Source organism: Mugil cephalus, chromosome 16, assembly GCF_022458985.1.
Source record: "Mugil cephalus isolate CIBA_MC_2020 chromosome 16, CIBA_Mcephalus_1.1, whole genome shotgun sequence".
In the NCBI taxonomy this organism is placed as follows: Eukaryota; Metazoa; Chordata; class Actinopteri; order Mugiliformes; family Mugilidae; genus Mugil; species Mugil cephalus.
The window spans coordinates 13,245,496-13,261,523 of NC_061785.1; the positions used below are offsets into that span (position 1 = coordinate 13,245,496).

General features: G+C 41.7%; 1 protein-coding gene across 1 annotated transcript; it reads left to right on the plus strand.

Moving 5' to 3' along the window:
• The first annotated feature begins 8,507 nt into the window (after positions 1-8,507).
• On the plus strand, positions 8,508-11,400 carry LOC125022561 (WAP, Kazal, immunoglobulin, Kunitz and NTR domain-containing protein 2-like). The gene is made up of 2 exons (XM_047609291.1): positions 8,508-9,030; positions 9,166-11,400. The coding sequence occupies exons 1-2, from the start codon at positions 8,845-8,847 to the stop codon at positions 10,714-10,716; spliced, it is 1,737 nt and encodes a 578-aa protein (XP_047465247.1). The 5' UTR covers positions 8,508-8,844; the 3' UTR covers positions 10,717-11,400.
• The last annotated feature ends 4,628 nt before the right edge of the window (positions 11,401-16,028 follow it).

Consider the following 16,028-nt stretch of genomic DNA (forward strand, 5'->3'; position numbering starts at 1 on the left):
GAATGTGTTGTGTTGGTGTGCTGCCTGGAATAAAGGATTACCATTTACATATAGGTTCAGGTCACTGAAGGTTAATGTTATCTCTCTTCTCCTGTGAAAGCTCTTCACATAATGTTTTCTGTGGCTCTATAGGTGCTCAGGTCTAAATAACAACTTGTTATTCTGATGCTTAATTACCCTGCTGACTACAGTCCTTATGTAGTAAATTAGCTCCACCGTTTCCATTTGTGTTAAAATTTTAGATTCAGATGTAACTACAGACTGGTGACTACACGGCCATGCTCCCAGCTTGTATACTGATAGAAAGATAGTCTAAAGTAGTCTCTCTACTACGTGTTTCAGCTATTATTGGATCTATCAGTTATTTGCAATCTGGCCTGCGGGATGAATTTGCAAAGTGCAAAAATTACATTGAAGACATTAACTGCAAATTTTCCAATAAAAGTAACTACTTTTCCTACGTTTCACACAATTTTAGTAAGAGCTGTGGACATAACACAACATTGAGACACAGAAATTGCACTTCTTTTTCTTAAGAAACATGGTTGTTCATAAAAGATTTTGTAATAGTGCAGTTCAATAATGTAAACACTTTCATAATGTATTTCTTTGTGCTAAAACAAAGGGAAACATTTGAAGTTGTCATTATTTGAAGGTCTGGCCCCTTTGAGATCATATTGTTCTGTACGTGGCCCCTGAACTAACAAGAGTGTGACACCCCTGTTCTATGGAGCAGAAGTGAAATTACTCCTATCACTGGTGAAAATACCACAGTGAGATCAGGTTACATGAACTGTCTCGTAATGCAGGTTGTGGATGTGTTTAACACGTACAGCAATATCAGGTTTCTCATGAGTCATGCTCCTTATGTAAAAGGGATGAAATAAAATCCAATTTCTTAGCTGTCGTTATCCGAACAAGGTTGTTTTTGAGTGCAGAGTGAATATTTTTTAGAATCTGAAAATGTAAATCGAGGTGTAATAACTACAGCCATCCACTAGAGGGGGCTCAAAGCTAAATGGCAAATAACACAAACTGCTCAACAGCTGCTTCATTAGGCACTCTAATGAAAGCAAATGCATCCTGACACATGCCTGCACTAAATCTGTATTATATTACCAGATTGTGTTGTGTTGTACCAACTATTTTTTCTACAACTCCATTCTAGTCAATGGACCAAGATAAACTACATCCTCCAAAATGATCATCCAGTGGTATTACCACCTATAATCTAGACGTTGTGCTTTACTTGAGAAATCCTCTTTTAGATATAAAAGAGAATTAATACAGGACTGTTACTTTAGAGTGTGTTCACATTCACTAGTGTAGCTAATGAACAGACACCATCTGAGTGAGAACTAATTCTCAGTAATACTTGATGTTTCACTCACCAGATAAGGATAGGCACACGCTTCTAATGTCAAACACTTGACCAAATTGTGTAGTTGTACGGTTTGCTTGGTTTAATTCAGTGATTTAGTGGATTTTTTGTGAGGATGTGTCTCATCGGATGTTTTTGCCTCCTGCTCTCAGAGCTGATTTGAGAAACACACAGATGGGTCGAATAAGTTCAACCTCAGATCCCTTTCAGCAAGATCCCTCTTGCTCCACACACGCACACACTGTGGTTAACATTTCTCAATATTTTTTTTTTTAAGATTTTTTGCAGACACCCCCTCTTTGTCTCCGACATGCCATGACTGACAGATGCTGATGGACCGGGATGAATGAGAGCTCAGCTGCCAGGATTCTCGCTAATGTCTCTGCCTATGGGCAAAAGTGTACCATGTAATGGCACGGAGGTCTGGCTCTGGCTGTCTGCTGACTCTGCCTTGCCTTGACTTGAGAGGAAGATTAGAAACCACTTTGTTAGAGAATTAACAAAGCAAGAAAGTCTTTCCCTTTTCTTTCGACACTATTCGGGGAGTTTTATTCGGGAGTGTTGCTCAATGTTACGGTTTGTCTCTGAATAGCAAAGTGATTGGAATGTTCTTTTGCTATATTTGGGCCACCCATGGTTGACTAAAAAGTTGAAGGGATCATCTAACTGTTTTGGAAAATTCTGTTTTTACTTTTCTTTCACACAGTTCAATGAGAATATGTTCAATATTCAATAAGAAACAATTACCAGATGGTCCCAGACACAAACAAATTGAAAAGAAGAAGAAAGTGTAGCACTTTACGACAAGAAGAAGGAGAAAACCATTACATTTACTAAATAATCTCAACTTTCCTGTACATCAACATTCCTACAAAAAAAAGAAAAAAAATGAATGTTAGTTAAAACATGGCAGGAACACTACAGCTCGAAAAATTGATCAGGGACACTGATCACTTTTATTTTAGCAATATAATAAGAGTAGTGTGCTGCTAGCTAACCTTGGCGTAAACTGACCCTTAAAATGGAGACTCGTTTACCGTGTTCACAAGAAAAGTCCATGTGGACGACCCTCACTTGTGGTACTCACTACATTGAAAGTCAGAATTCACAAGGTCGCACAAGTTGTGACCTCTTTTGGGTCAAGTCATAGACTGTTAAAAAACATGACGACACATCGCCAACTCCTCCCATTGGTCAAACTGGTCCTAGTGTCCCTGGGACACGGGCAACGCCATCTTGTGAATTTAGAGCCAAAATTTGAGCAGTACTATTAGAGAGTGGAGCAACCATCCACACTTCCTCTCAACTCGCCTCCTGGCAACTGTCAATCATCATGATGATGTCACATCCTGTCAATGTCACATAACTAACTCACGCCAAATTTTTTCAAAAAACGGACCAGCAATATACAGTGTTAGGTATTAGCTACCTTAAAATTATTTAAAAATTTGAAAAAAAAAAAACTTTTGTGTTTTAGTTTAGGCAAAGTCTCAGCCATTACCATGTAGGGGGGAGGGCTTAAGACCTGTAGTGCAGTCAGCCACCAGGGGGAGCTCCACATGCTTTGGTTTCAACAAAAACATATGGGACAGATGTGCAATGTTGAATTAAATTGCTTATTTTCACCATTAACGTGCCTATAAATGTTATTGCCAACATCTGTGGATATGTAAAATACCCTCACTTAAATATTCTGCGTCTGCTGCATCAGCGTCTGCTTACTTCAAATATCTTAAACTGTAAAATGCTTTGTAGTCCATTCGACTTGTCAGTCATGAAGCTTCCACTCAGTCTCCCATGTTCATCCATTGCTGAGAAATTTAGAAATTTCTCAGAAAAATGACAAATACTCACAAATAGTGAAAATTTAACTCGTCTTACTATTATTTAGTATTATCATTGGTATTATCATTATAACATTAGCATGCTAGCCATAATGACTTAGTAGTAACCGAGGCAAAGTTTCATGTCAATTAAATTTGGCAACATCTACATCAACATAAATTACATGCACACATGGGTTTCACAGAATATGTGGCGGTAGCTGCTAGTCTTTAGTCCAGATAACTAGCTAGCATATGGCTAGCATAAGGCTTGGTTAACTTAAAACTTCATTCATTTGTAAAGTGTTTTTTTTTTTAGATCAAGGTAAACATTAATGATGGTATGACTTTATTTTCCCCATAAAATCTAAAAACCATCTTAACATTTTCCCCATAAAATCTAAAAACCATCTTAACAAATGTCGAAGAGACATATTGACATTTACCTCACAAAATAGGGAGAAATCAGCTGACATCCAGTTCTTCCTTTTAATCATCTGCTCCCATAACTTTCTGGGGAAACGGTGGAGTTTCCCCCGTGTTCTCCTGATCCTGTGTTGGAGCCGTAGGCTGAGCTCTGTGGCATATTTTAACTTTTAATCCAATTTATCTGTTATTGCCGCTTCGCAATGGGTGATTATTGATTAGATGTATCTAATATGGCGCTCATGAAACACGTGACCAGCTCAGAACCAAACAGCCTAGCGGCAGAAGGTCTGTTCCCTTGTTGGACAGACTTTCACTAATACTACAAACTATTGCTACAGTTGGTAGTACGGCTGGTAGTAAGAGGGTATTTCTTTTCATGAGGGCGCACAATGTATATGTGCCATGAATTTTTTGGTAAGTAGATTTTATACTGACAGCCGTCGACAGATAGTTGGCCTTTTTTTGGCGTTGGGCCCTTCATTTCTCAATGATCATCCAGAATGAATAAACTTTACACTGACTGATGAGCATGAAGCATTAAGGAGCGACCAAGCATGCTAACGAGTCTCCCTCACTTCCTAGCCTTCCAGCTAATGGTAGCCATTGCAGATGATGTTACCTGTTCACCACCAAATATGTTGTCAAGCTGCTACCAACATAACAGAAAAAAGAAGCAGATCTCTTTATCCATTTTAGGTTTAGACCTCAGTTTGGCGAAGCCAAACAGCGGCAAGATGGCGATGGCTGGAACCACTACACTGAGCTTTAAAACCACTCCCTCAGAATCCTATGGTAACACCTGCTTGATCGAGCTATGCTCGCAATTCGACTTTCTGAATACAGTCTGTGTCTCCATTTACATGCAGCGGAATAGCTGGCGGGAACATGTCCTTCTCCTCCACACTAGGTGGCGATATGTGTCTTTTCAGCAGGATAATACCATGTTAATGCCATGTTAATACGGCCCCCTTTCCGGTTGACCTATCACGTCATATAATAAAAGAGTCATTCATACAGCAGACTGGCATTTCAAACAACAACCAGATGGATAATAGCTCAGCTTTTTTAATCTCATACATAATGTGCACGCTACCTTTGGTGCAGATGCCTTCTCGGATTGTAGTCTGATTAAGCGTGTACATGTCGGAGAAAAACAAATTCAAATTATCTGGGTGTCTTAATTGGATGGGGAGAACTCCGATTTTAGTCGGAGTTACGTGTTTACATGCAATAATTAGTTTTTTACACATACATGTAAATGCACTGACTGAGAGTTTATCCATCTTTATATACAGTCCATGCTGTCTAACAGAAGATAAGTGTGGAAAAGTACAAACTACAGTGATCTTATATGTCATCTAACTCTGTGGGTTTAATTTTGCAGGAAACTGTTTTTTATCAGAGCTTGAATCCTCAGATAACCTCTCTCCTGAAGATGTGCCATTCAGTGACTTTGTACTTTTTGCAGTTCCTAGAGGCTTTTACCGGATTCCACAGGATGGGCCTATCATTTTGTATTTGTTCATAGCCCTGAGCTGAATCCATCCTCACTCAGTTTGACAGGAGTTTATTAATTCCACCTCCACATGAAACGTTTCTTTTGTAAATAACAGGTTCTGACTGTGGTAAGAAGATCATTCCCATCTTTGGGACAGGGTATTTTTTTAGCATGTTCTGATCCTAATGATAACTTTGTAAACTATTATTAGATGTTTGCACGGTGTGCAGAAATGAGAACCTCCTTAACACATGCACACACATGTGTTAAATTGTTCTGGCTGTCGGCTAATCATACAGTGGTGTGAAAAAGTGTTGGCCCCCTTCCTGATTTCTTTTTATTTAAATGCTTCAGATCATCAATCAAATTTAAATTTTACGAGATGATGAGATGACTCAAGTAAACACAAAATGCAGTTGTTAAATGAATGTTTTTATTATAAAGGGAAAAGAACATCCGACCCTACATGGCCTTGTGTGGAAAAAAAGTGTTTGCCTCTCCTGTTAAAACATAACTTAGCTGTGGTTTATCACACCTGAGATCAGTTTCTCTAGCCACACCCAGGCCTGATCACTGCCACACCTGTTCAATCCAGAACTCACTTAAATAGGACCTGACAAAGTGACCAAAAGATCCTCAAAATCTAGACATCATGCTGAGAACCAAAGAAATTCAGGAACAAATGTGAAAGAAAGTAATTGAGATCTATCAGATAAAGTCATGAAACCATTTCTAAAGCTTTGGGACTCCAGAGAACCACAGTGAGAGTCATTATCCACAAGTCATTATCCTTCCCAGGATTGGCTGGCTGATCGATATTACCCCAAGAGAGCAGCGACAACTCAACCCCACAACAACATCCAAAGAACTGCAGGACTCACTTGCCTCAGTTAAGGCCACCGTAAGAAAGAGACTGGGCTAAAATGACCTGGATGGTAGAGTTCCAAGATGAAAACCATTCAGTTTGGCCAGAAACCATCTGGATGCTTCCCAACACCTCTGGGAAAATACAAAAGTAGAACTGTTTGGATGGTGTGTGTCCCGTTAAATCTGGCGTAAATGTGATAAATGGAACCATGAATTCTGCTGTCTACCAAAAAAATCCTGAAGGAGAATGTCCAGCCATCTGTTAGTGACCTCAAGCTGAAATGAACTTGGGTTCTGCAGCAGGACAATGATCCAAAACACACCAGCAGGTCCACCTCTGAATGGCTGAAGAAAAACTACATGAAGACTGGAGTAGCCCAGTCAGTCCCAACCTGAATCCTGTTGAGATGCTATGACAAGATGATTAAAAAGATGGTTCATTATCAAAAACCCTCCAATGTGACTGAATTCCAACAATTCCGTAAAGGTGAGTGGACCAAAATTGCTCTACAGCGCTGGAAAAGAATCATTGCAAGTTATCACAAACACTTGATTGCAGTTGCTGCTGCTAAGGGTGACCCAACCAGTTATTAGGTTTAGGAGGCAATCACATTTTCACACAGCGTCCTCATAATAAAAACTTAATTTAAAACTGCATTTTGTGTTTATTTGCATTATTTTTGAATTAGTTTGATGACCTGGCACATTTAAATGTGACAAACATCCAAAAAAATACCAATACCTTTTTACACCACTGTACGTGCAGCATATAGCAGGGAAACAGGTCAAACATAATCCTTCTTACAGGATTCAGACATGCAGCTCTGGTAGCCCCCTTAAACAAGGCTTTGTTTATTTGCTTGTCATGCAGAACACACACTTATTCACAAAAGTCACCGTGTCTGCATCAAGAACAAACAACACACTCTGACACAGCATGAGTCCACTGTTATTGCACTGCAAAGTGCTCTAATAGCCCCCCTGTCCTCGCCTGAACCGGGACGGGAAACATCCAAGTAGTTTACACAGGAAAGGAATGAGCTGGGAAAATTACAATAACAACTTCATTCATTTAATGCTGCGCCATCCCACTGTGGAGCACATCACCTGATCCGAAGGTTTTTTTTGTTTTAAAGTTTTTTTTTTTTTTAGTTGTACTGTCCTCATCTCACCTCTGCTGGCTGACGAGTCAGATTTGTAAAGGGGCGCATTAAAAGCTAGAGACATGTCTGCTATTTTAAGTCTTGGACAAAAAGCAAAACTCATAAATGAATCCAAGAAAAGGGCTACACAACACTACAATTAAGCCTTTTTCTTGTCAGCATGATATCCTATTGGCTTTATTTGCAGCAGCCTGTTTTTTTTTCCTGCTTTTTCTTGAATTTGTAGGTCTTGGGAATGAGTCTCTAAATTTCCATAAATCCACACAAAGCGCATGTACAGTACACAATTAATCCCGTGTTCAAAGACATGCTATACACAGTCAGCTGGCTGGTGAGAAAACAGAAATTGTTGTGCAAGAGCAGTCACATATCACCGGTCACATGTGTTCAGAGAGACAAAACTAACCCTAATGTGCATGGATTTTATTCAGCTGTTACACACTTGCATTTTTTCTTTCTTTAAAAATGATTCTATTTAACTTTGTGTGAGCTAATTTGGGATTTCAGGCAGAAATTCAACTTATTTTACACAGTTCAGAAAGTCCCTCGCATTGAAGTTATTTCTGCTTCGACTCAATCAAATTTTCAGCATGTTCATTTAAAGTGAGGAGTCTGTGCATAGAATTGACTTGGATTATACTTATTAAAGATTAAAAACTGTATCAACACCTAAGAATATCATCTAATTATTGCTGATTACAAAGCTGCTTGTCCTCTGCTCTTTGATTTATAAATGTGAACTTTTACCAACCAGTGTTAACACTGTCCCAGTGTTATTTTTTGAACTATTTCAAGAAAATAGGAAAAAGTATCATCTATATAGATTTATAGTTTCCAAAAAAAGAATACAAATAAAAATAAATAATAAATGCATTTTCCGTGAGTATTTCGTTGTATAAATATTCAAATGGAAATACTCAGGTTTCCTTAAGAGTTTAATATTATTATTTAATATAAATAAGTTGTGTATTTCATGAGTACTTCTTAAGTAAATTAAGCGATATCCTGAAAACGTTATATTCTTTTAAAAGCCAAAATCTCCACGTAAACCAAAGTAGAAATGAACGTGCGCACAGCATCACTTCTCATTTCAACTGTAAAACACTCAGCACTGTTTAATTCAAACATTCCGACTGTGTGTTAGCCCAGCATGTGGTTTTAATTTTGATTTAATTTAATTTAACTTTTATTTTTTATTTTTATTTTTTGCAGTTGTTAAATAAAAAAAAAAAATCCCTATTGTTCAAAGCAACGAGCCTGAGACTTTTCTCTCCGTGCGTCTTTGCGCGCGGTGCGTCGTTGCGCCTATCGAGCCTGCAAAGGGTTAAACGGGGTTACCAGCAATCCTTTTAACAGGCAGGTGCCCCGCCAGTTCCAGCCCAAAGCCTTGCTCTGACTTTTTAAAAAAGGCTTCATCCAACGTTTACTTACTCGACGAGGCTTTTTTCTAAACGGTATAAATAGAGCATCATCGCTGCAACTGAACTGAACTCACATCAGGCTCACTCGCAGGCTCAGGCACGTGTGACGCGTTTTTTTTTTTTTTTTTTTTTTTTGCCCTTGTTTTTCCACCTACCTTTATTTTTATTTTATTTTATTTTTAATTGAATGAGTAGAAATATATATATCCATATATCTCTTTCTTAATCTTCATCACTGGGTGCGCTGCGTTCAGCTCTGGAGATGTGGTGGATGCTGTTTCCACGCTGGATCTGGTTCCTGGCGTGTGTGTCAGTGTGGATGGAGCTCCAGGTCGGAGCTTTGCCTCACATCACCTATTCACATGCGGGCATCTGCCCCAATGACATGAACCCCAACCTGTGGGTGGATGCTATGAGCACCTGTACAAGAGAGTGTGAATCAGATCAGGTAATTAGAATAACCTTCCACAGTAATATTCTTTTTTTGGAAATTGACTTCATATGTTTGAACTCTTTCATTCTGTTTCTGGGTTACACTCTGCTTCATTGCTGCTTCTGTAATTTCTCCTCTCTCCTCTTACAGGAGTGTGAGTCCTTTGAGAAGTGTTGCCAAAATGTTTGTGGGAATCGGAGTTGTGTGGCAGCGCGTTATGTGGACGGAAAGAAGGGCCCCATGGGGATGCCCAAGGAGGCGACTTGTGCCAGTTTCATGTGCACCCAGCAGGGCTCTGAGTGTGACATCTGGGACGGCCAGCCGGTGTGCAAATGCCGGGACCGCTGTGAGAGGGAGCCACACTTCACCTGCGCCTCCGACGGCATGACCTACTACAACAGGTGCTACATGGATGCCGAGGCGTGCTCCAAGGGAATCACCCTCTCCGTCGTCACGTGCCGCTTCCACCTCACCTGGCCCAACACGAGCCCGCCACTGCCCCAGGCGACCACTCTTCGCCCCACCACCGCTCCCCTACAGGCGACCATCCCGCCTCCCACTGAGCCCCAGCCGCCCATGGTGGTCAGCAGCCCCGCTCACCAGGCTGTAAATGTGGGTGATACAGCCAGCTTTGTGTGTGACGTCATCGGCCGTCCCCGGCCTGACGTCACCTGGGAGAAGGAGCTGCCGGATGGCGTAGACAGGGCTGTCATGAGGCCCAATAACGTGCTGGGGAACATGGTTGTCACGAACATCGGCCAGCTGGTCATCTACAACGCCCAGCCTCGTGATTCAGGTATCTACATCTGCACAGCTAGGAACCCGTCCGGATCAGTGCAGGCCAGCCACCCGCTCACTGTGCTGCCTGCAGAGATGGTCAGAACCCCCGAGCCCAAGAACCTGACTCGCTGCCTGCCTGAAGAGTGCGTGAAACCCCCTGACAGCCCAGAGGACTGTGGGGGTGAGCTGGAGAAAGTCAGCTGGTACTACGAGCCCAAGACCAACAACTGCTTCTCCTTCACACACTGCCATAGCCACCACGACAGCCAGCAGCCCGGGAAGGTGTTCGAGCGATATGAGGAGTGCATGCAGTGCTGTGGTCCGGAGCTGTCCGGCCCCTGCGGACTCCCCAGCCTACAGGGCCCTTGCAAGGCGTATGAGCCCCGGTGGGCTTACAGCAGCACCCTGCGAAAGTGTCAGTCCTTCATTTACGGAGGCTGCGAGGGCAACGACAACAACTTTGAATCCAAAGAAGCATGCGAGGAGATGTGTCCCTACCCAAAAAACCACCACTGCAAGGCCTGCAAACCAAGAGGTAAGATAGTGACAAGCTTCTGCCGGAGCGACTTTGTCATCTTGGGACGCATGACAGAGTTGACGGAGGAGAGGGACTCGGGTCACGCCCTAGTGACTGTGGAAGAGATCCTCAAAGACGAGAAGATGGGTCTCCGCTTCTTTGGGAAGGAGCCTCTCGAGGTCACTTTCCTGAACATGGACTGGAACTGCCCGTGTCCAAACATCACGGGCGCTGCCGCAGAGGGCCAGGTCATCATCATGGGCAACGTCAACGACGGCATGGCCGTCCTCCAGCCAGAGAGCTACGTGGGCGCCTCCAGTCCTCGCCGGGTACGGAAACTGAAAGAGGTCATCTCCAAGAACACGTGTGACATTCTCAAAGCGATCACAAACAGCCCTCAGTAGGGTCAGTGCTGTCACCTGCACGTAAAGTTCAGTTAGGAACCCTGACTTGACTGTAACAAACTGTTATCAGTAACGTTTTAAGCTTTTGCGCTACATTTATGGATTTCCTTCTGTTTTTGAAAGTGTTTAGTTTTAGTTCCTGATAAGATTCTGTGTCACATGACATTTCGTGTATTTTCCTGTGATCTGTTTGCAGCGGAGCCTTTTCTGTTGTTGATTGATATACCATGTCCGCACGCATCCATCATGATCGTCTAGTTACTTTAATCCTCCAGACTCTGTCTCCCCTCGTGCCCTCTCCTGCCTCCAGCAGAAATGAAGCTCGGAGACTTCAAAAAAGTAAAAAAAAGATAAAACAGACACGATGGAGTTCGACATTCATGTACATATCTGTCTGTTGGTGTTTGTACCTGATGCTGACATTACATACTTTGCTCTATATTCCAAACCAGCTCATTAGGAGTGTGACACCCAAAATGAATAAGTTGTAATATATTTTTAACAGCTATAGTTTCCCACAATCAGGCATTCGTTTTGTTTTTCATCTACTTCCTCTTATTTCTTGGGTATTTATTATCAAGTAAGCTTTGTTTTTGTACCTCACATCCTCCCTGAGATAAGGTGGAATTTTGTATAATTCAGTGTGTGTGCAGCAAATAAAGTTTTTTGGGGTTTTCTTCCGTCTCCCTTTGTTTGTTTGTTTATGTCGGCATAATAAGAACCGTGGGTTTAACTGAAGGGTTTACGCTAATGCTAATGCTAATACGCTAACAGTTTGAAACCAATTTACCCTTCATCTTTTTTTGCGTGTTTGTGTGCGTCTTTGTACCTGCTGGATAACAGCTGCTTTCTGTACCTGTGTGGTTCTTCTGACAGACCGTGATAAAAGAGACAGGGGAATAACGCATCCCCAGCTCCCCATGCCCCCAACCCGTCCCTAAAAACCTCCAAAAAAAAAAAAAAGAGCATATGCATTCTCCAGACCCCTGTGGCATTGTAAAAACTTCACACTATTTTGCTTTGCCTCCATGGTCCAGCCTAATTGGGTAAGGAGCCCAAGCTGTAAACCTCAGATGCACAGGCATACAAGAGTTATGCGTTTCATGTCGTGCCAGCAGGCATCTCTGGGTTACGGGGAACAGGCCTAGGTGGGCCTTGACGAGGGCGTTCTTCTTCCCAGATGAGATTCTGTTTCTCCCATCCAGAGAGGCTGATCAGCCCATGTACGGACTTCTTTACTGGTACAAAACCACCAGGGAGATCAGACCTGCACTCCAGCAGCTGTTCAGGCTCTGGAGCAGAAGAATATTAGATCTGCAGCACCTTGGATTACATTACAAAGTGATATAAACACAGGTCATGTCAACAAAACAAACCCTCCTCAACTTAGGTATTTTTTATTTTATCATGTGTACTTTTTCATATTGTTTTTCTTGGCAGGAACAGGCTTCCATAGAGCACAGCTGCCTGTGTATCTTCTGTTCCTTAGCTGTATTTTTCTTTTTTTTTGCCCATGAGTGGGGGTGGAGGAGTAAGTAAGTGATTTAAGAGGTAGAAGAGTGAGGTAGTGCACAGCACAATGATAACTGTGCGATAGTGGTTTGCAATATATCATAAATATTATGAGATGAATGGGGTGAGAGAAGTGAGAGGGTGAAACAACGGGATGCTCTGGATCAGTCGTGATCTTTGCCGTTTTAAACAACGGCGTCGATTTGTGCAGAAACGACGTCTTGAATCACACAATATATTTGAAGTGAAAGGAGTCATAACGATGCTAAAGAAGCATTAACCGATCGACGGCTACATTATCATTTAAAGCCAGAGCACCCATCAAACCTCACACAGGACGTCGTGCCCCAGTAAAGCCCCAGCTCCTCTCTTTCCATTCTGTGTCCAGGGTGTCTTTCTCATTGCTATCCTGTCCCTTCTCTTGCCTATCTAGAAAGGCCGAACGTGTCCCAGAGACATGCCACCAAAAGTAAAAATGAACTGCAAATGCAAACATATTTTCTTTGAGTAAAGTGGTCCCGGTTAAAATATGAAGTGATTTATGGCATAAGCCTGGGTCAGAGCATGTCTGAAATGAGAAGCTTCTACTGGAGCGTATGTTCTAATCCTTTATTTCCTCGTCGGTGTACGTGCAAACTGTTGTCCTCTCTTGTCTCATGTTGTCCTCCGTGTTCCCAGGTACGCCCTGGCAGTTCAGCTGAGGGGATCGGTTCTGCAAGCAAACTAAAAAAAAAAAAAAAAAACCTCAAAACAACCACAAATGCCATCAATTATTTTTCTCCTTCTCTGATTTTCCAACCTATGTCCATTAAAAAAAGATTTTAATCACTTCAGCGCGCGGCATGCGGTCCACAAAAGGCACCATTTATTATCAATTAAATTTCAGCATATTTGAAACATGTGTGATCTGTGTTTTTTTTCGGGGCGCTCGCAGACGTTTTATGCTTTTCTAATTTGAGCTGGGCCAACTACAAGGGTGCAGGAGTTATGCTTTGATATGCTGCGCAGCGTTTTTAGCTCGCGCATTTCTTTTTTCTCCCACCCCCTTTCCTCGCAGGCTCTGTTGGACTTGACGGGGTCATTGCGTTCACGGGCTTGGTTCACGCGAGGCTGGAACCCGCCGGTGTGGTCCGCGCGAGGCTCGGATGGAGGACCTGCGCCGGGGAGAAGGGGCACCGGAGGAGCGGATTGGACGGCGGAGCCAGTGGCTGCAGAGCACGTGGCGAATCCATGTCGAGCATCCAGAGGAGGAGATGGGACGGCAGCACCTGTGGAACACATCAGCTAGCCGGGAGGTTTAAGACCTTTGATTCATGACCTGCATCTGTTATGGCCATATCATTTGGAACGTCTATTGAAAAGATACAGTAGCCACTCACACGCATTGAGTGGAGATGAGCAGGCTCCCATGGCCGTATATCATCCTGTGGCAGCAGCAGCTGAAAGGTTTGAAGCTGGTAGGTGGTAAGCTGGTCTGAGGATGGAAAATGACAGAGAAATGTGGTCACTACCCAGAATCAACACAACACGCAGATGTGGTCATGAGCAAGGCCCCTCTAACCCAGTCTAACCCAGATCCTTTTTTTTTTTTTTTGTCAGAAGTGACAGACTCTGAAAAGGCAATCAGTGAATCGTCAAGCCAGGAAAAGGTTTAGTCGCAGTAAATCATTCGACAAAAGTCTGACAATATATGTGAGTCTGATTAAAGCCAAAGAATGATCTCAGATCAACTAACTGAGGCTTGACGTTATATATCAACTTAACATCATGTTAAAGGCGAGTTCACATATATTATGTCATGTTATTCACTGATTCCTGGTCAGCACATAATGACACAAACACAAATCTGAGTGACTGAGTCCACTAATCTATAGTAATATGTAACAGTGGAAATGTATTAAATGGACTTGTTGGTTATCGGGTTTGTGTTGCTGTGCTGTCAGCGGCTCTTGTCCTGCTGCTTATATCGTTCTGTACTGCATGAACCACAGCGCCCTCTGGTGTTGATCTACAGCTACAGATCTGCTTCAGATCTGCTGCTTGGATTTGTAGCTTAAAGCATTTAAACGTTTATTCAATTCTTTTTTCTTCTTGTTATTTTTTTTTCTTCTTGTAACTCAAACAGTCCGTATTGCTTAATTAGATTGGTTGTGTAAGGGTTAGTTTTGTATTTATTTCTTTACAGGAAGGGGATGTTCAGTATTGAGCAGTGTTGAATATGTGTAAAAAACACTGTTACAGTTAAAAAATGTTGTTAAAGTGAAAATTTAGGAGTATAAGAGAAACGTGTATTTACTATTAGTATTAGTTTAAGATCAGGATTGCATGTTTTTAATTTTTTTGAAGCACTGAAATAAATGTTTGCATTAAGTATAAATCACTCAAGTATCACAGTCACGATGCTTTTGTCCACATCTCATAATTATTTAATTAAGTCTAAAGTGGAAAAACGAAACCATGAACTGTTTGGTATCTTAGTAAACTGTTTTTTTTTTTTTTTTAAACAGTTGAACTTATTGTTTTAACTCTACTTATAGTTCGATCCGTATATGTTTGGATGATAGTTATTTTAACATATTCAGGTTAAAGTCATATATATATTCATATTTTGCACTTAGCATTGAACCATCTGTGGTTGCTCTCTTCTCTTTCTAGCCGACTTGGAGAATGAAACATCTACCTCCTGGAGAGTGTTCCTCACCGTCTGGATCCTGTGAGGTTTTTTTTTTCTTTCTCTTTAAGTCTTCTGTCACCGTTGTCCACCGTTGTCCGTTGTCACCAAACTGTTCATCATGATCAGCTGATGATCTCTAATGTTCCTGCTTTGTTCTTGTTTTGTCTTTGTGGCCTTAGTTTTGCTTGCATTGAGTGCTCCTGTGAAAGCACATGTTAACAACTCCAGACCGTTTCCTTGAAACGCCTTTTGAGTCGACTGTCACCCTTGAGTCCCAGAAAAACACCGTGTATATATTTGCTCGGTATTCTTACACATTTCTTCCAATTAGGATGTAATGTCAAATTAAAGTTGAATATCTACACTTTAAGCCTATGTTCGGTATGCACCAATCAGACATAACATTATGACCTCTGACATGCCATTATCAGGACTCCTGTCAGAGGGAGGGACACATTAGGCGAGTTAGAAGAGTTTGTCCTCAGAGTTGACGTGTTAGAAGGAGAGGAAATGGTCTGTGTGGTCTGTTCTAACAATAAACTACTGGAGCGCTAATTAAATGCTGTTAATCCTGGTTCTGGTAGAACACACAGTACATCACACGTTTGTTTTGTATGGGGCCGTGTGGCTGCAGATCAGTCAGGGTGTCCATGCTGACCCCCGTCCTCTGTACCCACATGGACGTATAGTGAGAATAAGAAGATGACTGATGCTTTGGGCAATGTACTGCTGGGAGACATTAGGTCCTTCCATTCTTCCATGTTACTTTGACACAGACCACAGACCGTGTCATCCTTTCATTAAACAGTTAGAACAGTAATAGTTCAGGAATCGTTCGAGGAAAATAACATGTTCAAGGTTGTCTATGTGCCTCAGCTACACAGGCGGTCATAATGTTATGGATGTAACTTTAATATAGTTTCAAACAACTAATAAACTAAAAAATAAATCTCATAATTGTTCCAAATTCTGCCAACCTAACTGTATATCTATTTATATGTATAGCTCTATATCTATAGCCTAGTATTAGCAAGTCATGTTTTCTATTATATAGTAACTGGTAGCTTAAGCCGTCAGATACATGTGGAGAAAAAAGAAAAGATGCAACATCTACCCTTAGAATTGA

Coding starts and splice junctions, on each gene's coding strand:
- LOC125022561 (XM_047609291.1), top strand. CDS start 8,845: ATGTGGTGGATGCTGTTTCCACGCTGGATCTGGTTCCTGGCGTGTGTG. Junction 9,031..9,165: donor GAGAGTGTGAATCAGATCAG/GTAATTAGAATA, acceptor CTCCTCTTACAG/GAGTGTGAGTCCTTTGAGAA.